At 59.3% G+C, this 27,545-nt stretch overlaps 2 protein-coding genes across 6 annotated transcripts; both read right to left on the bottom strand.

The window, feature by feature from the left end:
- Nucleotides 1–843: 843 nt before the first annotated feature.
- Nucleotides 844–5,558, bottom strand: LOC144577926 (uncharacterized). The gene is made up of 4 exons (XM_078339147.1): nt 5,506–5,558; nt 4,230–4,608; nt 3,577–3,644; nt 844–1,089 (listed from the first exon to the last, which is right to left on the bottom strand). The coding sequence occupies exons 1-4, from the start codon at nt 5,556–5,558 to the stop codon at nt 996–998; spliced, it is 594 nt and encodes a 197-aa protein (XP_078195273.1). The 3' UTR covers nt 844–995.
- ATG2A (autophagy related 2A) lies at nt 5,530–27,027 on the bottom strand. 5 transcript variants are annotated; one of them, XM_017978266.4, is made up of 41 exons: nt 26,783–27,027; nt 24,051–24,213; nt 23,794–23,946; nt 23,535–23,637; nt 23,009–23,144; nt 22,782–22,880; nt 22,384–22,480; nt 22,141–22,305; nt 21,898–22,038; nt 21,099–21,336; nt 20,867–21,014; nt 20,677–20,769; nt 20,124–20,279; nt 19,767–20,010; nt 19,353–19,449; nt 19,070–19,229; nt 17,956–18,098; nt 17,716–17,855; nt 17,448–17,608; nt 16,854–17,004; nt 16,523–16,722; nt 16,288–16,368; nt 15,916–16,022; nt 15,737–15,829; nt 14,450–14,520; nt 14,147–14,223; nt 13,386–13,550; nt 13,117–13,243; nt 12,825–13,039; nt 11,519–11,727; nt 11,129–11,264; nt 9,594–9,800; nt 9,275–9,376; nt 9,100–9,184; nt 8,854–8,989; nt 8,693–8,765; nt 8,444–8,526; nt 7,719–7,840; nt 7,433–7,587; nt 6,267–6,419; nt 5,530–6,191 (listed from the first exon to the last, which is right to left on the bottom strand). In XM_017978266.4, exons 1-41 carry the CDS (start codon nt 26,951–26,953, stop codon nt 5,955–5,957), a joined length of 5,793 nt encoding a protein of 1,930 aa, XP_017833755.3. In that variant the 5' UTR covers nt 26,954–27,027; the 3' UTR covers nt 5,530–5,954. The 5 variants fall into 5 exon arrangements, with proteins under 5 accessions (XP_017833755.3, XP_035119124.2, XP_078197519.1 ...); XM_035263233.3 differs by having other exon boundaries at nt 13,380–13,550; XM_078341393.1 differs by having other exon boundaries at nt 13,380–13,550; nt 26,755–27,027.
- Between the last annotated feature and the right edge of the window lie 518 nt (nt 27,028–27,545).

Genomic DNA, 27,545 nt, shown 5'->3' on the forward strand with positions numbered 1-27,545 from the left:
AGGTCCCCAGAAGGAGAAGGTCCAACTTGCTCTGTGACTTCAACAAATTGGCACCCTCTCTGAGCCTGGTCCTCCCCTCCCAAACAGGTTCATGATGGGTGCCAGAACTAGGCCCTGGATGTGCTTGCCTGGCACACAGAAAGGGCTCATCGGCCAATGCCTGTTATTAAGCAATTTGAAATTTATTCCTAGGTCTGTTTCCCATTTCACACATCTTATTTTTTAGTACTAGAAACCTTTTTATTCAAATGAAAAATTCTGACAAGGCACAGTGGCTCACGTCAGTAATCCCAGCAGTTTAGGGGGCTGAGACAGGAGGACTGATTGAGGTTAGGAATTTGAGACCAGCCTGGGCAACATAGTGAAACCCCATCTCTACAAAAAATACAAAAATTAACCAAGCATGGTGGCACATGTCTGTAGTTTCACCTACTTGGGAGGCCGAGATGGGAGGATTGTGTGAACCCTAAGAGGTAGAGGCTGCAGTGAGCTGTGATTGTACCACTGCACTCCAGCCACTCCAGCCTGGGTGACAGAACGACCAAGACTCTGTCTCAAAAAAAAAAAAAGAAAATTTTTCCAGAACCCCTTTGTATAAGAAACAGGTGGAGCTGGGTGTGATGCCTCATGCCTGTAATCCCAGCACTCTGGGAGGCTGAGGTGGGCAGATCATCTGAGGTCTGGAGTTCGAGACCAGCCTGGCCAACATGGTGAAACCCCGTCTCTACTAAAAATATAAAAATTAGCTGGGCATGGTGGTCCACGCCTGTAATCCCAGCTATTTGGGAGGCTGAAGCAGGAGAATCACTTGAACCCGGAAGGTGGAGATTGCAGTGAGCCGAGATCGTGCCTTTGCACTCCAGCCTGGGAAACAGAGCAGGACTCTGTCTCAAAGGAAAAAAAAAAACCAGCAGCAGGTGGGAATGAGGTTGTTGGTGTGGGAGGTGGGGCAGGGGTGGGGTCAGCTGTCCTGTCCTGGGTTGGCTGCTCCCCCTCTACCAGCAGCGGAGTTCTTGGGTCTTCTTAGGAATCCCAGGGGCTGGAGAAGTTGCTCCACCAACCACAGGGCTGTACTCCAGGAAGATGAGGCTGGCGAGGGAGGGGAGAGGAAGAAGCAGATGGCGGGGCTGGCTCAGGGCCACTGTCCTGGGTGGGGGGCTCCAGCACAAACACTGGGCCCAGAGTACTCAGCCCCCACCTTGGCCACACTGCATGTTGCTGAGTGCTTCCTCAGGGTGCAAGATAGAGGCTCACTATTGGTTCAGCAAACATTTATTGAGCAGGCGCCTGGCCTGGGAACTGAGGTCACACAGATGGCGCAAGGACCGAGACACAAGCAGAACCAGCTCCAGGGCTTTGGGAGGGCAGCATAGTGTGGGGGGCCCAGGTGGGCACTTATAAGCTTCAGGAAGGCCTTCTGGAGGCAGCAAATGCTTGGGTGGAGCTTGAAAGAGTTAGTACGAGCGAGCCTGACAAATAAGCTAGGAAGAGTGTCGCAGCCCGAGGGAACAGCACGGGCAAAGCGTAGAGCCGCGGAGCGAACAGCACGGGCAAAGCGTAGAGCCGCGGAGGGAACAGGGCAAAGCACAGAGCCGCGGAGGGAACAGCACTGGCAAAGTGCAGAGCCGCGGAGGGAACAGGGCAAAGCACAGAGCCGCGAAGGGAACAGCACTGGCAAAGCGCAGAGCCGCGGAGGGAACAGGGCAAAGTGCAGAGCCGCGGAGGGAACAGCACGGGAAAGCGCAGAGCCGCGGAGGGAACAGCACGGGAAAGCGCAGAGCCGAGGAGGGAACAGCACGGGAAAGCACAGAGCCGCGAAGGGAACAGCACGGGCAAAGCGTAGAGTCACTACAGGGCAGGCAGTGCAGGGCCGGGACTAAAGGTGTTCAGGCTCATCTCGGGGAATGAGACAGAGGAAGGTGGGACCATGAGTGCTGCACTGGGGTTGCAGGGTCTCTGACCGCTGGACACCCCCGGCCCGCCCCTACCCCTGCAGGTCCTGGTGGCTGGCATTGAGGCGAACATACCTGTGACCTATGGAATTGGCAGCCAGAGGGGAGACCAGAGCACTGGCTGTCAACTCATAGGTCAGAGCCTTGTGCACTCGGTCTCGGCAGCCCGCCGACAGCCCCCACCCCCCCCCGCCACCATCTGGCCTGGGAGCGTCACCACTGCAGTTCGGGCTGGTCTGCTGGGTGGCGCTTGCCTCTCCTTCGTGAGTACCAGCCCTCGCCCCAGATAACAGCAGCCCCACTGGAATCGGTGGGCACTTCCACATGGAGTTGCTGTTACAGGGGGTGGGAGCCAACTGGAGGCCCGGCCCTGCCTGGCATCCGCCTTGGGTAGGGCTGTGGAGAGTGTCCCACGCCCGCTCCCCTGGGTGCACAGTCCTCATGCCCCAGGTCCATGGTCTTTTCTCTGAGGCTTCTTATCATCTGGGGCCCACACCTGGCATCCCATGTGCTGTCCCCCCTCCTTCCTGGGCGAAGTCCAGGCTTAACCCCAAATCAGCCTCATAAAGCCGGGTGTGGCTCCGATTTACAATTCCTGGGCAGCCTTTGCCCGCTCTGATGCCCCCACGCCCTCTATCCCCAAGTTCTTTTGTTTCCTTGTTTCTTTCCCAACCAGAGCTGGGCCTGAGTTTCAGGTTTGGCCACTGTCACCTCTGCCCTTTGCCCACCCTCCCTGCTGCAGCCATGGGCCAGAGGGATAGCAAGAGACAGCTGGCACTTGTCAGTCTCCAGGGACCTCCCAGTGTCCAGTTTCATGAGGATGGCCCTGTATGGGAAGCTGAAGATGAGACTGAGAAGAGAAGAAGTGTGGGGGCTGTGGAGGGGGCACAGAAAGAGGGAGAGTGAGGCGGAGGGGCTGAGAGAGGAGGAGACTGAGGTTGCGTATGGTGGGCACACCTGGAATCCCAGCACTTTGGGAGGCCAAGGAAGGAGGATCTCTTGCACCCAGGAGTGCAAGACCAGCTCAAGCAACACATTGAGACCCCAATCTACAAAAAATAAAATTAGCCCAGCGTGGTGATGCATCCCTGTAGTCCCAGCTACTCAAGAGGCTGAGGCAGTAGGATCACTTGAGCCTGGGAGGTCGAGGCTGCACTGAGCTGTGATTGTGCCATTGCACTCCAGCCTGGGCAACAGAGCAAGACCCTGTCTCAAATGAAAATTAAGAGGAGCAGGGAGAGAACCAGAAAGGAACAGAGAAAACAAACAGGGACAGTGGACTGGAAAAGATGTGGATACACAAACCTGGTGCAGAACATGAGAACAGGCTGTGAGCAGCGGCCCACCTGGAAGGACGCTTAGGACTCAGCGTCGGGGAAGACAGCAGGGGCCTGGGAGCTGGGTGACCTTGAGCAAGTAGCGTAACCTCTCTGAACCACTGACTGTATGTCAGTCAGGACTTATGAGGTCACCCTGCACACTGGCCTGGACTGGGGGCAGCATCTGCCCTGGGACCCTTGGGTCTGTCTCCACTGGAGAGGAAGCAGCTGTTGGCTGGGGTCCCCATGCAAGCCCAGGACTCGGAGGCAGAGCTTCCTTCTGCAAAGCGTGTTCTCGTCCCTACCAGACAGGTTCCTGTGACCGGTGCCAGTCCTGCAGACTCAGCAGGCGTTTTGGGAGACTCTGAAGTTTCTGGAGAGAAAGGGGAGCTTTCAGAGTAGACTTGGGCCCTGCCTTTGCCAGTGGTGGATACAGGCCCAGAGAGGCAGAGGGGGCTGCCCAAGGTCACAGAGCAGGGCCTCAGGGCCTGTGCTGCTCCAACACCTTCCCAAAGTGGTGTCCTCCCTCTCGGGATGCAGTCGGAGTGGGATGGGGGATCACTGGGCTGGAATCCCTCTGCCTGGGGGACAGGCCTGCAAAGGAAGACACTATAGCTGGTGGCTGGCCCTTCACTCAGCCTGGCTGCCCTTCCTACAGCGGCCTGGGTGAGACCAGCCTCCTGTGGTGTGGGCTAAGTGCCCTGTCCTGGCAGAGGCAGCGCCTGATCCGAAACCCTGGCTCCACAGAACGGGGCAGCTCTGAGTGCTGATGCTAAGGACCCCTCATCCCACAGTGGAAACCAAGGCACAGAAAGGAAGGGGCTAATCCTGGCCACCGTGTGGCTGTCCAGGTCCCTTTCTTCCTCAGGATTGGCCACCCTTTGGTGAGGTGCCTGGGCTCAGAAGCCTCCTAGGACAGGGGGTGCAGCAGGGGCCCTTCACTCAGGAAGTCTCTTACCTGGGTGCTGAGCTGGCCCTCAGGGCACAAGGAGGAAGTGGGGACGCCCTGGGCCCAGGGCCTTTTGAGCCGTTGACCCAGCCCGTAGTGGTGGTTAATGATTATCCCACCCCCGTCAATACTGATCACAAGTGCGGTTCGAAGGGCAGGAAGCCCTGGACTGTGCCCGGGGAAGGTTGGGGTGGGTCCAGGAAGCATCAGGCTGGGCCCCATCTGCCTCTTGGGTGCCATTAGCACCCAGTCGTCCACAGCCCTGTCTCCTTCAGGGCCTCGCCCTCCTGATCTCTTGCCAGCCTGCTGCCCCAGGTCTCCATGGGCAGCCAGGACCCCAGGGTCCCTCAGGACAAAGCTTCTGCTGTTCCCAGGGCCCAGATCTCCCCTACTCAGGAGGGGCCACAGAGTGGGGCTGGGGGAACTTTGCTAACCCCAGAGGCTTGCAGAACCTAGCAAGGTGAGGGTCCTCTGATTCCCAACCCAAGCCTCAGTTTCCCCATTGACCTTCCCAATCTTCCTGCAGTGCTCCTGGGAAGCAGGGCAGAGAGGAGCATGATGGGAGCAGCTCCATTTTTTGCTCACAAGAAACACGATGTGTGGGGGCAATGGCCACTCCCTGGTCCCATGTAAAGCTTTGTGCATTGAGGGCTGGGATTCTGGCTGCAGCACTGCTCCAGCACCCCTCCCCCTCCAAGTGCTGGAGCTGGGACCCAGAAGAGTGGGAGCTGAGGGGCCAAGGCCTGGACCACCCCAAAAGCCTCCACTAGGGATGGTGGGAGCAACCTCTAGAAGGCCACAGGCTCAGCCTCCCAGGAGTGGCCTCAAGTGATAGCCAGGCAGGGTCGGCTGGGCAGGAAGCACCAGGAAGGACTAAAGCTCAGGGAGCCAGGGTTTCGCCTCAGGTCCCATAGCATAGTCAGGGCTGGAGCCTTCCTGGCATCCCCACAGCCCTGTCCTTTGTTCTGGCCCTAGGGTCTTACAGGGACACGGCCAATGTGGTCTGGGCAGGTGGGCTCCAAGGACCATCCCTCCCTCCCTGGCAGCCCCAAGTAGCTCCTGACACATCAGGAGTGGGGTTGGGGTGGCATCCCCCTGGGTGGGGCAAGGCAAAGCCCAGAGCCAGGGGGAGGTGTGCAGGGCTGGGTGCCTCTGGGTCCCCCTGTGCCATGACCTGCTGGGCAAGGCTGGGAGGCGTGGCGACCCCTGGTGGTGACATGGGAGGTGCTGGGTGCAGAGGTGGGATCTGGGCGGAACCAAGGTCAAGGCTGAGACCAGGGCTCACAGGGACAGGATCTGAGAGGGGGGCTGCGGCGGGCACAGTTTATTCCACTTCATGCAGACACTGACCCACACGCTCACGGACCTTAAAAATAATACATTGAACCACACGGATGTTTTCCCCTCTCCTCTCCACAGACACAGAAAAACACTTGGCTGAGTAGGGTGGGGATCTGAGGGTCCAAAAGCCTCCCTCCTGGGACAAGGCAGCGGTGTGGGCCCAGGTGGGAGGGAGGGGCAGTGTCCTTTCTCCCTGGAGGAAAAGTGCAGAGCCAGGGCCAAGGCCCAAAGGCAGGGAGGCCCCCCCTCACAGCAGATTGGCAACGGGCAGGTGGGAAGGCGTCCTTCACAGTGGCCATGCCCTGAAGGGCTGGGCCGGGCCCATGTGCGGCAGCTCTTGGGAGGCTCAGGAGCACGGTGGGCAGCACCCTCTGGGTGCTGGGCACCCTAGGCTCAGTCCTGGGCACTGTCCGAGCGCCACTTGAGAGCGTGGTCCTTGTGGGCGTCAGGGACAATCTGGTTGCGCATGCCCCCGAGCAGGCTGGACGTGGCCTCCGTGGCCAGGATGAGCGGCTTCACCACTGTTGGGGGCAGCTGGCGGATCACGCCCCCCACAGCACCCGTCAGCCCCTTCTGTTCATGGCCCCGTGATGCCACGTCACATATCGTCTGAGCTGTGTCCAGGATGCCCTGTGGGGACCAGAGGTCAGGGCAAGGTCTGCGTAAGGAGAGGGGTGTGGGGGATGGGGCAGGAGGCCTGGTCACCTCTCGCACTGTGTCGTAGGCCTTGGCCACACCCTCCCGTAGGTCGGCAGGTTGCTGGCCCTTACGCAGCCTCCGTGCAGAGCGCTTGTCCTGCAGGGAGCGGGAGATGGGGGCTGCTGGCGACAGGATGTCATACACGGTCTCTGCTGTGGCCTGGGAGACATGGGAGCACTGGATGATGACAGCTGGCCAGGGCACACATGTTGGCCCCAAGCTCCCCTGGGCAGTGTGAGACCCCACCTGCCCTCAGCCTCCCTGCCTGTCACTGTGTTGCCTCCGGGGGTCCTGCTTAGCCTCGCTCCCCACTTCCTCCCACTCCTCCTCTCCTTCCTAGGCACCTGCCACTCTGCTCAGGGACTTCCAGGAACATGGGACTCCTCAGGGGACTTTTCTAGTCTTCTCACCCAAACCTCTCTTCCTGCTGACCGCCATGTCCAGCAGGCACCACACCGCCGCCACAGCTGTGGCTCACCTGAGACTGACCGCTCCTTGTCTGGGCCCCCGAATGCCCCTGCCAGACGGTCAGGGAGCCCATCCTTCCGTCGGTCAGATCCTCTGCCTGGCAGCTCACCTGGCGTCACTGTTTTCCACCCAGCTAAACACTCCTGGGGGCTCCCAGGTGCCCATGCATCCCTCCCGCCTCCCCTTGAGCCCTGCCCTCTGCTCTGCTGGGGTCTGACCCTGCAGGTTCCAGAATGCACCGTGCATGTGCACTCACCCCTTAGCCTACTAGGACCATCGACCCCCTACAGAATTCATCTGACAACTGTCCACAAGACTGGCTCCCCGGCTTCCCTGGGTCCCTTTGGCCTAGGAAAGTCCATGGCCTCAATGAACCAGGGCAGTCTCTGGGCCTCAGATGCTTCCCCTGAAACGTCCTCCACCCTCTTTACAAGACATGCCATGAGGCGGAAACAGTGGGCTCTAAAGGACTGGGGAGCACCCCGATCCTGCACGGGAGCCCCTGTGGGTCTTGGGAGACCTGGCTTGGAGGTCCCACCAGGCAAGTCACTTAGCCTCTCCGGGGCTGTTTCTCTATAAAGTAGGGCTGTCAGACCCAGACTGCCCACTCTCAGAAGAGCTTTGAGGATAGAATCAGGCAGCTGTGGAGCAGAGGGCTCCAGCGGCTCTGCCCTGCACAGCCTGGTCGCAGGGCACCTGCTCACCTGGATAGCCTGTACCAACCGGTTGCTGAGTTCCAGGGCGGCAGAGGCCGTGGATGAGCCAAAGGAGGCAGCCCCTCGCTGCAGCCCCCGCATGAGGCGGCCATCCTTCCTGTACTGCTCAATGGGCAGCCACAGCAGGTCCCGGAACCCTTGGACTAGGGGGAAGGAGCGGTCAGAGACTCCCGAGGCTGCCCTGCCCCCACCTCCTCTTCTTATTCCTAAAGGCAGTTTCTAGGCTGCCCAAAGGTGAAAGCAGTTTTGAGGGTTTCCAAACCCAGACACTCACAGAGCTGGACAACTGAGTGCATGGGGCCCACACCTCCCAGCAGGCCGGGCAGCTGGTTCTTGCGGATGTCCTGCAGCCACTCGTTGAGGGCATAGCCCAGCACCTTGTCCACACCCAGAAGCCTGGCAGGGCAGGGAGGTGAGGAGGTGGGAAGTGGGGCAGAGCCACACATGGAGGGATCATGGGGCCAGGAGGACTGAGTACCCCTGTGGCAAGTACTGTGGGCATGTCTACCCTCGCCATGGTTCCCACCCAGTCATGTGCACAGGGACTGTGTCTTTTTTTTCTTTTTTTTTTGAGATGGAGTCTTGCTCTGTTGTCCAGGCTGGAGTGCAGTGGCTCAATCTTGGCTCACTGCAATCTCTGCCTCCTGGGTTCAAGCACTTCTCCTGCCTCAACCTCCTGAGTAGCTGGGATTACAGGCATGTGCCATCACGCCCGGCAAATTTTTGTATTTTTAGTGGAGATGGGATTTTACCATGTTGGTCAGGCTGGTCTCAAACTCCTGACCTTGTTTTGTGATCCACCCACCTTGGCCTCCCAAAGGGTTAGGATTACAGGCATCAGCCACCACACCTAGCCAACTACGTCCTTTTTACAGAGAAGAAACTAAGGCCCTGAGAAGGGTAATGACTTGGCCAAGGCCACATGACCAGTCAGAGTCAGGAGTAGAACAGAGTGAAGATCAGGGACCCTGGAGAGAGGCTGGGGTGCTGGGGACTCACCCGTGCCTGCAACAGAGCCGCTTCAGTTTCAGCTCAGAGCAGTTGAGCTGGGCCAGGCCGATAAGGAGGCCAGCGAAAGTGCCCTGGGAGAGGGAGGAGTCTGGGTTTACCTGATGGGACTCAGGGAGCCAGCCAGCCTATGGGAGCCACTGGAGACCGCCCTGGCCGCTGATGGTGCCTAATGCAAGACCTGGCCCCCAGAGGGACTCGGCCACAGCTGACCCCACATGGCCACCCCATCCAACTTACCACTTGGTCCATCGTGACGTGCTTGCCGTGGTAATCCAGCCAGATGGGCACCTCGGACGTGAAGCGGAACTCTCTGAAGCAGAAAGAGGGGGTTCTTTGCTCACTGGCCCAGCCCCCAGCAATCTGGCCCAGGCCCCCACCCCCACAGTCCGGCAGCCTACCTGAAGTAGATGGGCTGCTGGTCAGCAGGGGAGGGGCTATGTCCACCACCTGGGGCTTCCCGCGAGCTGGAGGCCTCTAAGTCCTCAGCCTGTCCTTCCGGGGAGCTGCTGGGCTGGGTTCCAGTTTCGGGACGAGCTAAGGGAGAGGAGGTCATAGACTGCAGATGGGGCCATGGATGACTGGGAACCTGGGCTGCCCTGGGAGGCAGGAGGCCCGGACACCCCCTCCCCGGTCCAGCCTCTCACCCTCAGCAGATGTCTCCCCTGGGACCATGGGGTTGATGCCGGCCACCAGGCTAGTGAAGAAGTCCTTGAGGAAGAAGAGGGCGTCCTGCATGGGAGAGGTCCAGGCACAGATCAGACACAGAGGCCTGGAGACATTGGGGTCACCCTGGAACCCACCCTCACTTGGACCACTCACCTGGTCCACGTTGAGCCGCAGGGGCATCAGCGAGACACGGAGACAGCACTCAGGCCCACCCAGGCTGGTGGTGGGGGCCACGTGCAGCGCTTTGATGGTGAGCTGGGAGCAAAGGGTGAGCTATGGATGCCGTCCCCTGACAGCTCACCCAGCCACTCTGCCTCTGAACATGCTGTTCCCTTCACTAACACAGTCCCTAGCTCTGCCCCGCTCCAGGCTCACAACCTGCATGTACGTGTATGAATCCAAGCCATGTGTGAAGATGTGTCCCGGACACCCCCTGCCCTGCCCCGGGGTGGACAGTGCAGGCTGCTGGTACCATGTTAGCGTGGGCACGCCGCGGCATCCGCTCACTCGTGTGCAGGTACAGGAACTTGTTGATCTGGGAGGAGGCAAGCCGGTCTCGGACCTCAAGCTCCTGCACAATGAACACCTGGCGGGACAGCGGCCGCTCCTCTAGCGCCTGGCCGGGGGCCGCCGGGCCTGTGGCTGACTCTGCCGGGTATACCTCGTGCTGGAAGCTTACCTGTGGAGTGGACAGAGGCCTGGCTGGGTAAACAGGGCTTCAAGAGGGAGGGAAAGGCTGGCCCAGACCCCTTCTCTCTTCTACGCCCAGCAGAGACCTGCCTCCCTCCAGACCTGCCCTTGCCCTTGTTTTGCGTGCCAGCTGCACTGGTCTCTACCCCTCAGGAAGTCTAGGACTGTTTTGTCTTCAGGCCTTTGCCCTTGAGGTCCCTCTCCATGGAGAGCCTTCCTTCCTCCCTTTCTGCACAGCCACCAGCTCACCATCAGGTCTCAGAGATCCCTGGCACCCCCCACCCCCGACCCAATACTCATCTCACAGCTCAGCCCACCACTTCCAGCAGCCTGAGGGGCCTTCTGTCCTTTGCCTCCAGTGGCTGCTTGGGAAACTCAGCACTGGCCTGGTGGGGTGGGACCCCGCCCCTGTGCAATTTCCCAGCCCCAACCCCGAAGCTTCTGCACCACACTCTGTATCTCACACACACTTGATCCACAGCCAGACCCCATCCAGGCTCTCCTGAACCTGCCCACACTCACCAGCCCTGACTGCTGCCAAGCCCTGCCCCACAGATGCCCTCCTGAAAACCCCTGACCCAGGGGTCATCTCTGGTAAGACCCAAAATAAACATTCTGGGTTGCCGGTTCAGTGCAGGCTCTGATGCTCCCGGAAACGCCAGGATGCTTCCAGCTTTTGCTTTTGTTTTCAGCTTGCAGTGTTTTTTTTTGAAACCGAGTCTTACTCTGTTGCCCAGGCTGGAATGCAGTAGGGTGATCTTGGCTCACTGAACAATCTGTCTCTTGGGCTCAAGCGATTCTCCGGCCTCAGCCTCCTAAGTAGCTGGGACTATAGGAGCATGCCACTCTACCTGGTCAATTTTTTTTTTTTTTTAGAAATAGGGTTTTGTCATGTTGCCCAGCTGGTCTCAAACTCCTGAGCTCAGGTGATCTGCCCGCTTCAGTCTCCCAAAGTGCTGGGATTACAGGCAGAAGCCACCATGCCTGGCCTCAATGTATAGCTTTCATGCTGTCCTCTCTGCCTGAAAACTCTTCCCAGCTCACATTCCCACTTGTTCAGGTCTCTGTTCAAATGGTGCCTTCGAAAAAGGACTTTTCAGACCCTCCCTGGCACACCTGTCTCCACCTCTGCTGACCCTCCTGAGCACTCTTCACCATCAGACACACTGGATATATCTTGGTTCCTGTTTGGCTTCATCCACTACAAAGTGGGGCAGGGGTTTTCCTCCACATTAGTCATTGCACATGTGACATCAAGAACAAGGTCCGCTGCTCTAGGACACACACGTGTAGCAGGTGCTTGCACCCCACACTCACCTTGCTGAGCTGGATCTCCATGAGGACGTGGTGCTGCCGCCCGCTGCCCCCCTGTGTTCGCCATGAGTTCTGGGGCCGGTTGGGGCCAGAGCAGCGGGAAGGGGAGCCCCTGGGGCCTGAGAGGCCAGCTCTTGCCCTGGGAAGAGGGACAGGGCCAAACTGACTCAGAGGAACCCGCTTCCCCCTCTTGTCCTCAGCAGGCCTTTTAGCCTGGGACAAGAGACCCCCATTAGCCCCAGTCCTCGGAGGCAGGCGGGATAAGGAAGAATGAGGAAACTGAGACCCACTCGGGGTGGATGGGGCTTAAGATCTCCAGCTGCTGAAGTCAAGAGTTGGACCAGCCTGAGCCCCAACCTTCACCAGCTGCCACCTGCCCCCGATCCTCCTCACCTGTGGCCAGGATGGGGGCCAAAGTCTCGGCCCCCGTAGAGGTGCCAGATGAGGGAGACCTCACGTAGCACCACACGAGTGCTGGGCACTGGGAAGTGGGCAGGTGCCCGCAGCAGGTCTGTGCTGCCGATTGGCCGTGAGAAGTAACCGTCCCGCACAACGATGGGGCCGGGATGCAGCTGGGTCACCACAGGCTCGCCGTCTCGAGGCTGCAGGGAGGCCAAGTGGAGAATGTGGCACAGACATTGGCCCCACCCAGCTGCTCCCAGCCCCAGCTCCTGTTTCTCCCCTGGCATCACTTCTTAATACTTCTTTTCTTCTTTGAGACAGAGTCTCACTCTGTCGCCAGGCTGGAACGCTGTGTGATCCTGGCTCACTGCAACCTCCACCTCCTGGGTTCAAGCGATTCTCCCGCCTCAGCCTCCTGAGTAGCTGAGATTACAGGCATGTGCTACCACACCTGACTAATTTTTGTATTTTCAGTAGAGACAGGGTTTCACCATGTTGGTCAGGCTAGTCTTGAACTCCTGACCTTGTGATCCACCTGCCTTGGCCTTCCAATGTGTTGGGATTACAGGTGTGAGCCACCCCGCCCATCCCACTTTTTTTTTTTTTTAACAGAGGATCACGCACAGTCACCCAGGCTGGAGTACTGGAGTATACTGGCACGACCACGGTTCCCTCCAACCTCTGGCTCCCAGGCTCAAGAGACCCTCCCACCTCAGCCTCCCGAGTAGCTGAAACTGCAGGCATGTGCCACCCCATCTGGCTAATTTTTATTTTATTTTATTTTTTTAGAGGTAGGATCACACTATGCTGCTCAGGCTGATCTCTAATTCCTGGACTCATGCAATTCTCCCACCTTGGCCTCCCAAATTGCTGGGATTACAGGGGTGAGCCACCATGCCTGGCCTCCTTCCCGTTTTTATGAAAGATGACACTCTGGGGTTGCTCTCCCCCGAGCTTAGGCCTGAGTGGTCCAAGAGGGGCCTGAGAGTCCCCTGCTCCTGCCAGCCTGCCTCCTCAGACTTTGGTGAGTTCAAATATTCCCACTGGCCCTTGCAGCCACATGGTTCTCTGCCCCTCTTGCTAACTGCCCTCTCCTCTTCCCCCATCCCTTGAATGTCCCAGTCCCTCTGTCCAGAACACCAGGCCTCCTCTTCCTCTGGAAATCTACTCACTCTAGCCTGCTCCTCTCACCACAGGAATTCCAGAGGGCCAGGCAACCACCCCTGAGTGTCCTGGCCTCCACCCCAAACACACTGCCTGAAGGACAGTAAACTGGTCCACCCCTCCCACCGCGCACCGGGATGCCCAGGCCGGGAGCATCAAGGATGCAGAACTCGTCACTGTCCAGGGTGTCTCCATCACCCTCCTCTTCCCTTTCATCTTCATTCTCCTCTGAGCATGACCCTAAGCTGCCAGCAGGGCCCCCGGCAGGTGGTGAAGGGGGTGGGGCCCCACTCCGTTCGCCTGGGAATAGGTAGACCGAGACGGGCGAGGCCTGAGGGAGGGGGTCACCTGTGGGAGAAAGGCAGGTTTGGAGAGGCGCCCACAGGCTGCCTGTGTCTGCTGTCCCCACAGCACCCCCACACCACCTGAAGGCTGGGCCAGCTCCCGCAGGCTGCGTTCAGTGTCCAGGAGGGCGTCGGCCAGGTCTCGCTGGTTGATGAGGGCCGTCTCCACCGGGGGGCACGAGGTCAGGGAGGCAGGGCTCTCTGAGAGCTGGGCCAGGCAGGGGAGGAGCAATGAGCCAGAGAGGACGAGGGCAACCCCCAGGGCTCCCCCAACTCCAGGCCCGAGGGCCATGGCAGGCGAGGGGCCTGGCCAAGCTCTGGTAGCCTTTGTGGCCAGGCCTCACCTGTACCTTCTGGCCGGCGATCTCCGTGGGGCTGGGGGGCCGGGGTGGGGGGTGCAGGTCGCCCGCGCTCATTACATACTGGAGCAGGTTGACCAGCAGGGCACAGGAGTCGGCACAGCTGTGCACGTGCACCACATTGTTGGAGCAGCGCAGCTCGAACAGCGGCTGGCTCTGCAGGTGGGGTGGGGCAGGCAGCTACGTGAGCACAGGGCCCGCTGCCTGCCAGCCCCATCTGCTCCCTGGGAAGGTACCACAGTTCTGACCCCACCACAAGCAGAACAGGGCTGGGTCTTTCCTAGAGTGGGCAACCTGCCCAGTAACTCCACTGAAAAGATGAGCAAACTGAGGCCAGAGGGTGAAAGGGGCTTGGCCCAGGGCCATCCAAGGAAGCAGGAGTGTGCCCACCCACCCTACCCCACTCCCCAGGAAGGGCTCTGCGTGACCAGCGAGGCAGGACCGGTTATCTTACAGAAGAGAAACCTGAGGACCCACAAAGACAGCTGACTCCCAAGGCCTTGCCCAGTGCCCCGGCTGCAGTGCCCTCTGGTGGCAGGGCTGAAACCCACTCATTCATTCAGCGAGCATCAAGGACAACCCCACGGTGAGCCTGGACCTTTGCAGGAGGGGCGCTAACTGCAGCCTGGGAAGGGCAGTGTGAACTGTGTCTGGAGGCTGGGCGTGTGGGGGAGTAGCAACACCTGAAGACTCCCTTGGCCCCCCCCCGCACCTGCTCTGTCTCCAGGACGCTGGGTGACAGCCTCACTCACCAGTTTGCCCTCAGTGCTCCCTTTCCAGGTTTTAATCACAAGTTCCAAGAGATCAACATCCAAGACACAGACATAATCTGCAGCAAAGGCAAGAGGAAAGGTCCTGTGGCCCCCTTCCACCTGGCCCCGGCCCCAGCACCTGGGGAAAGGATCCGGTTGATCCAGGTGTAGCCCCCGCTGTGCAGGCTACTCGTGGGAGCTAAGGACCCGGCCAGCAGCTTCGGGGAGACACCTGGCTGCTCTGGGTGTGGCCGGGGCGGTGGTCCCTCAGAGGGGAGGGAGCCCAGTCCCGGCCCTGCCCACCTCGCCGCAGGTCCAGGGTCTCCACCTCACACTTGTCGGACAGGTACAAAGCGGAGTCATCGAGGATGAACCTGGGGGGGAACAGGGCTGAGAAGGGCCCAGGCACTGCTGCAGGTGGCAGCTCCATGGGAGCTGAGCAGAGGGGTCCCAAGCCCACAGGAAGTGGTATGGATGGCCCCTCCGGCCTTGGCATTCCTGCCTGCACAATGGGGAGAAGGCCCAGACGGCAGGCAGCAGAGGCAGGCAGCACCTGCAGCTCTCAGAGTGCCTGCAGTTCCGACACCTCGATGGGGCCTCGTGACAGTCCCGGGAAGGGGTGTCCATTCCCCCGCTCTATGGCATTTGTGGTTCTTTTAAAATAAGTCCTTAGTTTTGGCTCGGCATGGTGGCTCATGCCTGTAATTCCAGCACTTTGGGAGGCTGAGGCAGTCAGATCACTTGAGGTCAGGAGTTGGAGACGTGCCTGGCCAACAAGGTGAAACCCCGTCTCTACTAAAAATACAAAAATTAGCTGGGCATAGTGGCGGGCGTTTGTAATCCCAGCTACTTGGGAGGCTGGGGTGGGAGAATCACTTTTGCAGGGAGCTGAGATCGCACCACTGCACTCCAGCCTGGGCGACAGGTGAGACTCTGTCTCAAAAAAAAAAAAAAAAAGTCCTTATTTTAAGGGTAACGTAAAGCAAAGTCCTTTAAGATAATTTAGAATAATAAAGAAAATGAAAATCATTCATCATCCCTAATCCCTAATTCTGAGAAATCCACCATATGCATTTCCTTCCAAACTTTCTCTGCAGCTGCAGGCAGACATATATAAACACCCATTCGTGAACTGATTTTAAAATGTACGTAGTCCTGTATCCAGTGTTATTTGAGTGAACACTGTACTGTGGCATCATCTTATTTTTCAAGTGATTCTTCAGCTTCGCTTCCATGGCTGTGTGGCTTCCCACCTGCTAGGTGGGCCATGCTCATTTACTCAGTTGTGACTTCACTAATCTGTTTTGATTGCTTAAACTTATATTACATATGCATTAAATTTCACCTCTCTTATTCTCACACCCTAGGACAACCCCCAGAAGTCAGATTACTGGTCAGAGAGCACAAATGTTCATCAGGTTCTGATTAGGAGGGTCTAGCTGCCCTCCAGGAAGGCGGAAAAATCCACATTCCTGAGAATGGGAGCATCATCTGAGTGCACAGGAGACTGAGAGCAGCCGGAGGGCACAAGGTGGGCAGGCAGCTTCAGTTGGGTGGGGTGGGGTGGCCCGGTGCGGGGTGGCTGCATACCTGAGCAGGAAGGTGGACGTGTCCATGACGATATTGCTGGAGAGGGTGAAGGTCTCCGCAGTGAAGAGGACGCGCACAGGGAGGTAGAGTGGCCTGGGGGTGATACTTGGGCTGGGGCAGGCTCCCTACACCTGAGAGCCCATCCCTATCCCCAACCCCTGGCCCACCCAGCCTAGTACCTATAGTCCACAGCACAGGAGAACAGGTGTGTGTGCAGGATGGTGATGACCGTCGGGGGGAGGTAGCCCAGCACGGGGTCATCTAGCACATCTAGGAACTCCAACAACTTCCGAGGCCAGGGCAAAAGGAGGCAATGAGAATCAGTGGCCTCTTCCCTCCTCTAACCCCTCCCTGTCCTGGCCCCTGCCTGGCACCTTACCTTCTGCCCACCAGCTGTCTGCCACACCCCTTGCCTAGGGGCTCCGGCCAAGGTCAGCAGTGGCCCAACCCATGCTCCTCCCACCGGCCTCCTCCCACCTAGAGACCTGCCTGCCCTAAACAGAAGCCCAGAGTCACTGGCTCATGTGACTTCCCAGGACATGAATGCTCACCTGGGAATGCCAGCTCTGCTCGGGCAGGGCCATGTAGTGGCGCAGGGTGGCTTTGTGTAACTGCAGTGTCACCAGGAACTCCTAAGGGTAGGGTACAGTCAGGGCAGTGGGGAGCCCAACCCCACCATGCACTGGGCCCCCACCAAGCACCGGGCCCCCACCGCACACCAGGCCCCACCGTGCACCGGGACCACAGTCCAGGCCCGAGGCAGGTGGCTGGCAGGCAAGCCTGTACCTTCACATTCCTGTGGGGGTCCAGGTGAATGCGCACAGCAGTAGACAGCATGTGGGCGCCACGGCCCTGGCCCTTGCGGCCCGAGGCTCCCCGCTCAGTCACCCCTTCCTCCGATGGGTAGATGGTTGGGGCCAGCTGAGCCGGGGGAGCGAAACTGGGCAGGTCCAGGTGACTGGGCAGCTGGTAGTCATCCACGGCCGCTGGGGAGGGGTCTCATGAGCCCCCTGCCAAGCCAACTGCCTACCCACTCCACCCAGGGCCCACATCTGTCCTGGAAGCGCTCCACCCCCGACCCTGGCCCCTGGCGGTGACCTGCCCCCAGGCCTCACACCTTGGTGGTAGAGTGTTGCCTTTTCAGCTTCCAGGCAGAAGTAGCCGAGTCCTGGCTGGCCACGGTACTGGGAGACGCTGAAGAGGGTGCCGTGCTCCACGTCCAGCACCAGCTCCCCATGCGCAGCCTCTAGCCGCCTCCCACCCTCATCCTGCAGAAGGAGCACATGGCCTGGCTTCCCCAGCTGCACTCAGCAGCTCTCATGCTCTCGGGGGGGTTGGTGGCTTCTGGAGCCCTGGCCTAAGGGGGTCAGCTCTAGCCCCTACAATGGACACCACTTGAGGCATTGGATGGCACTTGCCTCTTCTGCCAGGGGAAAAATAATCTCTGCCGGGTCTGCCCCTTCTGTCTCCCTGGTGACGGATGGTGCCCCATGCCATTACCACCCCTAGCATGGTGCTTTGTATACAGCAGGGGCTCAGAAGGAGCTGATGGGCTGTGATAGGATGGGCAGGTTGGCATGCGTGGGCTGGCACTGCCCACTTAGGCCTCCTGCTCTCCAAATTCCTGACCTGGAGCTGTTCATGCTGGTCTTGCTCTGCTGCCAATGGGAGCTCTGAGGTTTGGGGTCCACCTGCCCAGGGCTGCACTCACCTTGGTCTCACAGAGGGCTGTGATCCGCCCCTTCAGCACTGTCACCACTGTTGAGAAGGTGCTTTGCAAGTGAAGACTTGGGGCCTCAGGGGCAGGGGGCTGCGGGCCGCCTGATGCCCCCACTGAGAAGAAGCGGGCATCTTCATCATCCGAGTCCGAGTCTGGGGGAGATCAAAGCAGCCCGGTGGGAAGGAGACCTTGGAGGGCTGGCTTGGCCCTGCCCAGACCTGGGCTCCTCCCTCCAACCCAGCTTGAGCACCTCTCCTACCCAGCCTGAAGGCTGATTTGCACATCTTGAAATTGTCATGCCAGAAGCCTGAGGGGCCAGGGAAGCCAGAGGGCTGGGCAGCGGGGTCGGGGATGGGCAGCAGGTCTGCGGGCTCCCACATGAGCAGGTCATTGTTGATCCTGAGATGAGTTGGGGGACAGCAGGTAAGAGAGGCTGGGCCCATCCCGTGCCTGGCCCCACCCTGTGCCTGGGCCCAACCCGAGGGCCTCGCATCTCCACCTGTTGTAGATGCTCTCATAGACCTCCTTGCTGGGCAGAAAGATGTGGGCACTGGGCAGGATCACTTCCAAGCTGCAGCGGGACAGTGCCAGGGTCCGGCTCTGGAACGTTCTCATCTCCTCGGGGTCTCCAGGGATCACCATCTTAACAGGGTAAGGCAGAAAAAGCAGGAAGGTCATCTTAGAGATGCTGGCTGGGGCCTGCCTCTGGTCTCAGTCCTGCCCTCCTATCATTCATTCATGCATTCATTCATAGGAAGTCGTTCTCTGCTGGGGATGCGTGATGGCCATATGGACGCAGTACTGATGGCACATGTGCCGTTCCAAAGGGCTTCATGTATGTTAACTTCCTTAATCCTCACAACAGGCCTATGACACAGGTCATGTTAGGCTGGGCACAATGGCTCACCCCTGTAATCCCAGCACTTTGGGAGGGGGAGGTGGGTGGATCACTTGATGTCAGGAGTTTGAGACCAGCGTGGCCGACATGGTGAAACACTGTCTCTACTAAAAATACAAAAATAGGCTGGGCATGGTAGCTCACGTCTGTAATTCCAACACTTTGGGAGGTTGAGGCAGGTGGATCATTTGAGTTCAGGAGTTCGAGGCCAGCTTGGCCTACATGGTGAAACCGTCTCTACTAAAAATATAAAAATTAGCTGGGCATGGTGGCGGGTGCCTGTAATCCCAGCTGCTCAGGAGGCTGAGGCAGGAGAATCACTTGAGCCTGGGAGGTGGAGGTCATGGTGCCCATTTTCCAGGGGAGGAAGCTCATCTATAGGTAACTCTCCAAGATGACACAGCCACCAAGTGGCAGAGCCTGGCCCTTAACTGCCTCTCCAAGAAGACAGGGCTGATCAACTGTCTAGATGGGACCTGATCTTTCTGATGGAGGACCCATGATCCTCAGGGGCCTACCCTCTCCAGTACCCTTTCAGAAAGACTCCGTTATTTGCTGGAAAGAATGAAGAGCCAAAATCCTCACTGGTGTTGGGTCAGCTAATGCCCACCCCAGGTGGTCGTCCTGGCCCACAGCCACACAGGTGGCTCCCACCTGCAGAAACCTAGGCAGTGGGCGGGAGGGAGTCCTGGGAAGAGGTGGGGCCAGGCCTCACCTCCTCTGTCTCGTACATAGTCCTCTTAGAGGAGAAGGGCGAGGGCTCAGGTTCCCGCAGCTCACATGGACTTTCCGCCGACAGCTCCAGCTCCTCTCCCTTCTCCGGGGCCACCTCCCACTGAGTGCTGCTGGACTGGGGGTTCACGGTCACCACTACCCTGTCAGAGCACAGGCCTGTCACTGGCCTGCAGGGACCCGGGAAACCGGTTCCAAACTGACCTCCTGCCACCCCCAGCAGCAGAACCCTTCTCTCCTGGGCCCCGTCCAGAGCCCCCACTTACTGGGGCAGGAAGTACTTGCGCCCACTGCTCTTGGGGTCCGGGGCTTTGGAGACACGCAGGCAGGGAACAGGTGGCTTCTCTCCATCTTCGTAGATACCTGGAGAGGGACAGGGAAGTGGGGATCATCACTGCTGCCTTTTCCTGTTTCTTCCCCAACCCCCAGGTCAGGATGAAGCTAGGATCCCCCCGTTCCACACACACACCTGGGGTCAGCGGAGAAAGCCGGAGACAAAGGGTCCACCCTACTTGTTGGTCAGGAGGCCGGGGACAGGCAGTGCTGGGACCTCAAGAACTGGTAAAGTCCTGGGCCAGTGTCTGCCCGGGTGTGACCGGGCCCCTCCCATACCCCCAAGCTCACTTCTCCCAGAAGCCCAGGCCTCTTGCCCCAGGTTCTGTCACTCAGGGGGCTCTTACCATGTAGGTCAGAGCAGGTGAGTTCCAGGCGGGTGGGGACTGGGGGACCAGGCCCACTGCTAAGCTCTGACCGGAACTGGGGCTCACTCAGCTCCAGCCGAAGCTGCTCAGCCCGCACAGCCTGGCCCGCCCAAGGGTCCCTCTCGGGCCGCAGGTCGGCAATGGGGAAGCGCAGCCGCAGTGTGGCCCGGGGTGCCGAGAGCCGAAACACCGTCTGCTGCTCCATCGCCGGCAGCGGCTCTGTCTGCAGGAGGGTCAGGGGTCAAAGCTGCCACCAGAGCCCCTCCCGTTGTGGTCAAGAGGTCAAAGACCCAGGCCCTCACCCAACTCCAGCCCAGCCCTGGCGGGGCCCCTCACCAGCAGGCTGGCTGGTGGCTCGGCAGGTATGGTGGCCAGGCACAGCAGGGCAGCCAGCCGGTCCAGGGCCCCCAGTTCCACGTCCGCCTGGAAGGTGGCCAGGTCCAGGGCCAGTTCTGAGTGGCAACGGCAGGCAACTGAGCGCCGGGGTCGGCTCTGAGGAAGAGGGCATTCGGGTCAGTGACGGCTGAGTGGCACGGCGGGGATGGGAAGGCTTTCTCTGGTGGTGGGAGGAGAACTGGAGTGGGGGACAGGAGGGCACTAAGGAGACCTGTCCCAACTTTGCCTGATGTAGACAATGTGCTTATTTCGTAAAAGCCACCCAACACTTGCCACTCTTAGCCAGAGGCCTAGTGGGGGTTGCCATGTTGTGACAAGCAAAGGGCGCGACCAGGGTTAAGGGACTGGCAAGGGAAGGCCCAGGCAGGTACTCAAGGGCCTGGTATGGTAAGTAAGGTGTGGAGCACAGGGGAAGGCAGACAGGGCTGGGGAGCAGGGAAGGCCCTGGCAGAGGCGAGGGTGGGGTCAACACGGCCTGGAGCAGATGGGTTACCTTAGGCACACGGCGCAGGGTCTGTGTGTGGCGTAGATGAGCGCAAGGTCGAGCTGAGGCCTGGGAGCCCAAGGTACTGGGAAAGCTCAGGATCTGGGATGGGACCCGGGAGGAACACAGGGTCGGGCCTGGCTGTACAGCCACCCACACCTCCAGACCCCCCTCACACATGTTCTGCCTCTGGCCTCACCTCCGTGTACTCAGGCTCTGAGGTGCCCCTGGGCCACAGACACTCCAGCACCTCAAGCTGCCCAAAGCGCGCTTCTGTGCTGGTTGTCCTCCGGCCCCGGGCGCCGGTCCGCAGCTCCCAGGACAGCTGCACGGCTGTGCCCGTTAGCCTGTGGGGAAGAGGACAGGTGTCAGAAGGTGCACTCAAGAGGGCTCTGACGGTCTCTCCTCTGGCCCTGGCCTCGGGCTTGTACCGAACATGGCTACAGGGACAGGCCCTCTGGAAACGTGGTCGAAGGTGGTGGAAGTCTCGGGAACCGAAAGGCCCATCCTTGGTAGCATCAAACTCGGTGAAAAAGTGCGTGGCGAGGTCAGGTGGTCCAGAAGACGGGGCAGAGGTCTGAAGCAAGGTCAGGGTCACACCCCCCAAAGTCATTTTCAGCAGCGAGTCAGGGCGCATGGTGTCCGGGAGGGGAGTGGTGGCCATCTTGCCTGAGGAGACAGAGGCTTCACCAGAGAGTCCTGAAAGATCCAGGGCACCCCAGGTGGAGCGATGGTTCGCCACCAGGCTGGGGGTTGGGAAGACAAGCCTGCCCCATGATGTGGCTCTGGCAGAAGGCTTGGTCAGGCAGGGGTGACACCGGTGCCTCTGGTAGGCCAGGCCCTCTGTCCAGGCTCAACTGAACCCTCCCCAGGGTGCTGGAAGGATAGGATGTGATAAAGCACCCAGCCCAACACCCACCCACAATAAGCTCTCAATAAACATGAACCCAAATACACAGCCCAACAAAGGCCAATCTCACCATCCTCTTCCTATGGAAGAGGAAGCTGAGTCTCAGAGCATTTAAGTGCTTGACTAAGACCAATGACTGATAAACCTAGGCTCTGTCCACTCTATCACCAGCTCCCACCTCGTTTGGTCCCCAGGGAACAAAGTCACAGATGGTAGATGTCCATGCATCGCTGGGGGTTTCCTGTGTGCCTCTGACATCCCACTAAGGCCTCTTCCAGTCTTTCCTGCCCCTGGAGTACCCCCAGGGTGCTCCAACTCACCAGATGGGTGGGCCTGGGCAGAGAGCCGGCGAGAGGCCATGTCACTGTGCACAGAGGAAGCCAGGTCTATATCGGAGAGGGAGAGCTCCGAGAGGCCTGAGGCCACACTGCTTGTGAGGCCAGCCATGGAGAAGAAGAGGTCTGTGGGTGGAGCGAGGAGTGTTAGGGACAGCCGGCCCCAGTACCAAGGCTCCTGCACCCACACCAGCCACCCCTCCAACCACGGTCTGACCCCACACCCACCAGTGCTATCCAGGTTGAGAAGGGGGTTGGTAAGGGGGTCTGGGCTGAGGGGCTCAGCCACCACCCCTGCCTGTAGCTGCTGGTTCAGGTCCTGCTCAATCAGCCACAGGTCTTCGGCACCTAGGGGGCGGCTCTTGTTCAGCTTGTCAGCCAGGCCCTCGTGGTCTGCAGAGGAGGGTAACTTCAGTCCAGGCTGGCTGGCCCTCCCAGCCATCCTACCCCCATGCCACCCAGAGGCCTCACCTGTAAGGCTCACAGCACTGAGCAGTTCCTGAAGTTGCTGGAGCTGCCTCGGGGTCAGGAGCAGGTGCAGGGAACCCAGCTGTCCCACCACCTCCAACTGGGGGCGGAGGGGACAGCCACGGAGCCTAAGTCCACCACCCCGGTCCTCTAACAGCTGCCACCCGTCTGCCCTCACCCTGGGAAAGCAGCATGCTGGCTGCCAGACTAAACTGTTACCAACTAGCTGTATGAACCCAGCCACAACTTGACCTCTCAGCTGCAGTTTCTTTAGATGCCAAGAAGGCAGCAATTCCCCCAGTTGACATCCCCACTCTGGTCTGTGGGTTATCAGCCTTGCTGAGGAGGAGGAGTCTTGAGATGAGGTACTCACCCCCCTCCCCAGGAGCCTGGGGACCCACCTTAGGGCCGGGGAAGGCCTCGTTTTGCTTCAGCTTCACCATCAGCTCCATGTACCCTGAGCAGCTGCCAATCTGCAAGGGGTGCTCTGGAGGCTCTTCCTGGGAGGCGGGAGAAAATAGGAGAGGAAGTTGAGAAAATGGAGTCAGAGATGCTCAGGAAGGATGGGGTGGGGTCAGAGGGCTCAAGCGATAGGATAAAGGGGCGGTGGGAATCGGACCCCGCCCACCTGTGCGGGGAGCTCCTCGTAGTGCAGGCGCACCCCTGCCAGCTGCAGCAGCTTGTGCAGAAAGGCCGGTGGCTGATGAACGTCCACTGGCGGCGCCTGGCTTGGGTCCCGCACCGCCTCGTCACAGTACTCCAGTCTGGGGAGTGCAGGGTCAGCCCGTGCCCGGCCACCCCAGGCCCGGAGCCCCTCTCTCCACACAGTGCTCTGTTCTCGGGGCATGGGGTCAGGGATCCTGGCCTGCAGAGCTGCCCCCTCCTACCCAGGCCATCCTGAACCACCATGTCCAGCTCAAAGGCTCAGCGAAGCCCTTGCTCCTCAGACCCTCAGCATCTACCTTGGTTCCTGAGGCCTCAGCCACTCTGGGCCTATAGCTTCCGACCTCTGGACACCAGTCTGGGCTCACCACACAGCCCACCTTCCCAGCCCTACCACCAGCCAGGCCCACTCAGACCCACCCTGCCTCTTCCCAGCAACCCAGGCCATCCAGCAGCTCCCAACCCTCCTCTTCATACCAGCCCGCCCTTACCTCTGCACACGGACCTCCACGGCCACACCACGCTCCGCATCACCCGCAGAGTGCTCCACCCGCACAACAGTGTCCAGGAAGGTCACTTTGATCCTCCGCAGCACTGAGGAGTCCGGGAGGGGTCTTGGGTCAGGTGGACCAGCAAAGGGGAGGCAGAATTTCCCATCTGGGCAGCAGGGTGGCCATGCCGCTGTGTTGAGCCCCCGTCCTGTGTGTCACGGAGTAGGGGACAGGGCGGCGGGTGGGGGGGGCTGCTCACCAGTCTCAATGGTCTGGGCAAACATCTCCAGCCCCTCCAGGGGCTGTGGTGGCTCAGACGGCTCTGGCAGCCCATCCCGCAGACACTCTTGGGCCAGCTGCAGGCTTGTGGTCATGCATGAGGCCCAGCTCTGTGAGTCGGCAGCCCCTGGGGCTGTAGGGAGGAACAGGGTCTCAAGGCAGGCAGGCCCAGTCAGCTTCTGGACACCCTGGCCCACTCTCCCCACTTGCCTGCCCCAAGCCTTGCCCTGCCCTCACCTGGACCCCGGCGGGGCTGCAAGGTGAGCTGGAGGCCGGACACGCGCACTGTGCAGTGGTCGGTGAGCAGAGCCGCCCAGGGCACGGCCACCTCGATGGAGCCCACAAAGCCTTCCACCAGCTCCAGCGGCGACTCCATGGACTCCAACACCTCGTTCACAGACTGAGAGCAGACAAGGGACACAACCAGCTCAGGGAAACCCCAGATCCCACAGGCTGGCGCAGCCTTACCTGGCCATGGTGCCCTGGAGAGCACCCTTGGCTTGCCCTGTCCTTCCACAGGCCATCTACAAGGTCCCACCTGTGTTCATGCTGTCCCCTATTACAAGCCAGCCCCTCTACCCATCACCCAAAGGAGCCTAATCCTTCAAGCCAGAACAAATGTTTCCCTGCCACTTAATGCAAAATAATATTTATTGAACACTTTCTACGTGCTGACACCGAAGCTAGATGAGTAAACAAAACGTCTTTATTCCCCAGCCAAGCTAGGCTCCAGCTGGGGGGACTCAAAGCAAGTAGGATGAAACCCAGAGGTGAGCAGGGTTGTGGGGGAGATGCCTAACCCAGCCTGGGCGGTCTGAGGAGGGGAGAGCTGAAGAATAAAAGGGAGGGGGTAGGCACTGGTAGAAGGTGGTGTGTTGCAAGCACGGGACAATATGGGTACAGGCCTGGCAGAGTCTGGAACACCCATGTTCACCCTGGGTGAGCAGAGTTCAAGGGGAGAGTGTCCAGGAAAGGGGGTTGACCTGATGCCAGATGGGAGCTCTACAACCCCAGCACCTAGTGTAGCTGTACCTCTCTGTGAAGCACAAGGCTGAGTCCCTGCTAAGATATCCATGCTGGAGTCGAACCCCTGCTAACCTGGAAACTCCTGAAGGGCTGCAGCCCATCCACCTCCCCCGTGGCCCCAGGTGTCACCCAACAGTAAACTGGTTGGATCCAAGAATAAAAAAGCACATGGCAGAGCAGATGGGGCCCAAATTCCTCACCCAGAGACCACAGCTGGGGAAACTGAGGCCTAGAGACAGGACTAATCTTTAGTTATCCAGTATACTGTGGGGACTAAGACTGGGATCTGGTTACCAAGACAGCACCTGCCTTCAGCCAGGGTCGGTGGCTCACGCCTGTAATCCCAGCACTTTGGGAGGCAGAGGCCAGTGGATCACATGAGGTCAGGAGTTCAAGACCAGCCTGGCCAACATGGTGAAACCCTGGATCTACTAAAAATGCAAAAAATTAGCTGGGTGCAGTGGCACACGCCTGTAATTGAGGCAGGAGAATTGCTTGAACCTGGGAGGCAGAGGTTGTAGTGAGCAGAGATCACATCATTGCACTCCAGCCCTCTGTCTCAAAAAGAAAGAAAGGAAAGAAAGCACCTGCATTCCACCAGGGCCCTAGAGAAGCTAATTCAGTCGCCGACAGGAAGGCAGGGAACAGGAGGAGGGGCATTTTCTGGAGCTGAAAGTAGAAAGGGCAGCCTAGGGCTGGGTATGGTAGTTCATGCCTGTAATACCAGCACTTTGGGAGGCTGAGGCAGGAGGACCACTTCAGGAGTTCAAGACTTAGCCTGGGCAACATAGTGAGATCCTGTCTCTAAAACTAAAATTAAAAAGGGGCAGCCAAGAGGTCTGGGCTGTCATTCAGGGAGCCTTAGAGGCTAAAGTCAGAGGTCAGAGAGGGCCTCTTAGGTGGAATTCACAGACAGCAGGCTACTGGGAGGTGCCCCCAATTCAGGGCCCAGAGTTATCCTACCCCACACTTGCTCACCAGGGCCTGGCCTACTTCCAAAGCCTAGCCCTTCTGCCCAGAGTAGCAGACCCCTGGGTCCAGCCACAAAACTGAGTGAGAAGTCCCTGCCTCCATGCCCACCCCTGCTGCTCTGGACCTGGTAGATTGACCAGGATGTGCCTTTAATTGGAGGCTCCTTCAAAACTCCCCAAGTCAGCTGAGCTGTGAGTCAGGGCTCCTTACTGTTCCCAGCCTCAAGTCTCTGACCCAGACCTTACTCCTCTTGGCCTCCCTGGCATCTACCTCTGCCTCCTCCGGGTTTGAGGCCAGATCTCCCCACCTTTCCTCGAGGGCACCCTCCAGACACTGGCCCCCCAAGGTCCTCCCTGGACACCCACTTGGCTTATCCCACTCTCCCAAAAGCAGGAAGTAGGCAGAGTCCGCAGGCACATGAGGTGTTGATCAACACTGGTGCTGACGCGATTGTTGACATACTCATCCGGTGGTTTGTTGATCCCACCTACGGGCCCAGGACCGTGGGGTCAAGAGGTCGGGGCACATTTTCCACAGGTGTCCTCGCCAGGCTCCAGACCCCTACCAGCTTCCCTGACCAGCTGCGCAGGCCCAAGTCTGTCACTGCCCTGGCCAGGCTCAGTTCCTACGCTCCCTCCCCAGCCCCTCCTCAGCCCCTCAGAGCTACCCGCCATAACTCAGCCCCCGAACTTGACCGGCTTGTCTTGCATTCTCTGGACAGGTGACCTCGCCCTCTCCAGCCTCAGTTTCTCCTCCCATGGAGACAGAAGCCCCTTCCCGCTCAGTTTCTGGCTGTGGCAAGGAACTGAAGCGGCCAGCCCGGATGCCTCTGACCAGCCTGAAGAGGGCCAGATTCCCCTGGCCTCTCTACGCCCGGTGCCTGATCCCCGAGCCCGACCCTTTCGCAGGGAGCCTCAGGTCGCTGCGCTCCCGCCCTCCGCACCTTCCTGGACACGGGCCTGGCTCCTCACCCAGATTTCCAGGTGGATGTCCCGCAAGGCAACGCTGCCCTTGTACAGATCGAGGCTGAGCTGGTCCAGGCTGAGTTGCTCTTGGAAGAAGTGACCTAAGTAGTGGTGCAGCAAGTAGCGGCAAACCCGCTCTTTCACACAGTTTGACCATGGCCACAGCCATCGTGACATTTCGGAGACCGCCGGGCCCGGGCCGCCTCCGCTTGCCGCTCGCCGGCGATCCCCGTCCGGCTGCGCTGTTCACTAGAGCCCCCGGCTCGCCCCGCCGCTTCTCTCGGCGCCAGGCCGCGCCCCCGGACGCCCAGCCACGCCCCCGACGCTCACTGTCATTGGCTATTGCAAAGGGCGAAGCCTACTGATTGGCTGCGCGGGGCGGAGCCTTTGGGCGCAAAAAAGGGACTGGGCTTTCTGCATGATAGAGTGCCCTCAATCATGATTTACGCTTGCGTAAAGTGCTGTGTGAGAGGACCTTTAACCTCCGGTCTACAGGCTATGGGAAGGCTGTTGCTCCAGGTGCCGGCCCCGCAAAGGAATGCGCATGTGCTGATTCTTCCAACCACTTTAAGTGGTTGGGGAGGATTTAAAGGGACAGTGTCCCATCAAACTTCGTAGAAGCCTTCCCCAAAGAAATAAAGTCAGTGCGCGATCTTAAGCGCGCATCTGTGGAAACAATTCAGTGAGTAAACATTTGCATTTTGCAAAAACCTTTATCATCCTTTATCTCATTGATGCCTCTTAACTTTCCTCCAAGGTAGGGATTATT

This window comes from Callithrix jacchus, chromosome 10 (assembly GCF_049354715.1).
Source record: "Callithrix jacchus isolate 240 chromosome 10, calJac240_pri, whole genome shotgun sequence".
Lineage (NCBI taxonomy): Eukaryota > Metazoa > Chordata > Mammalia > Primates > Cebidae > Callithrix > Callithrix jacchus.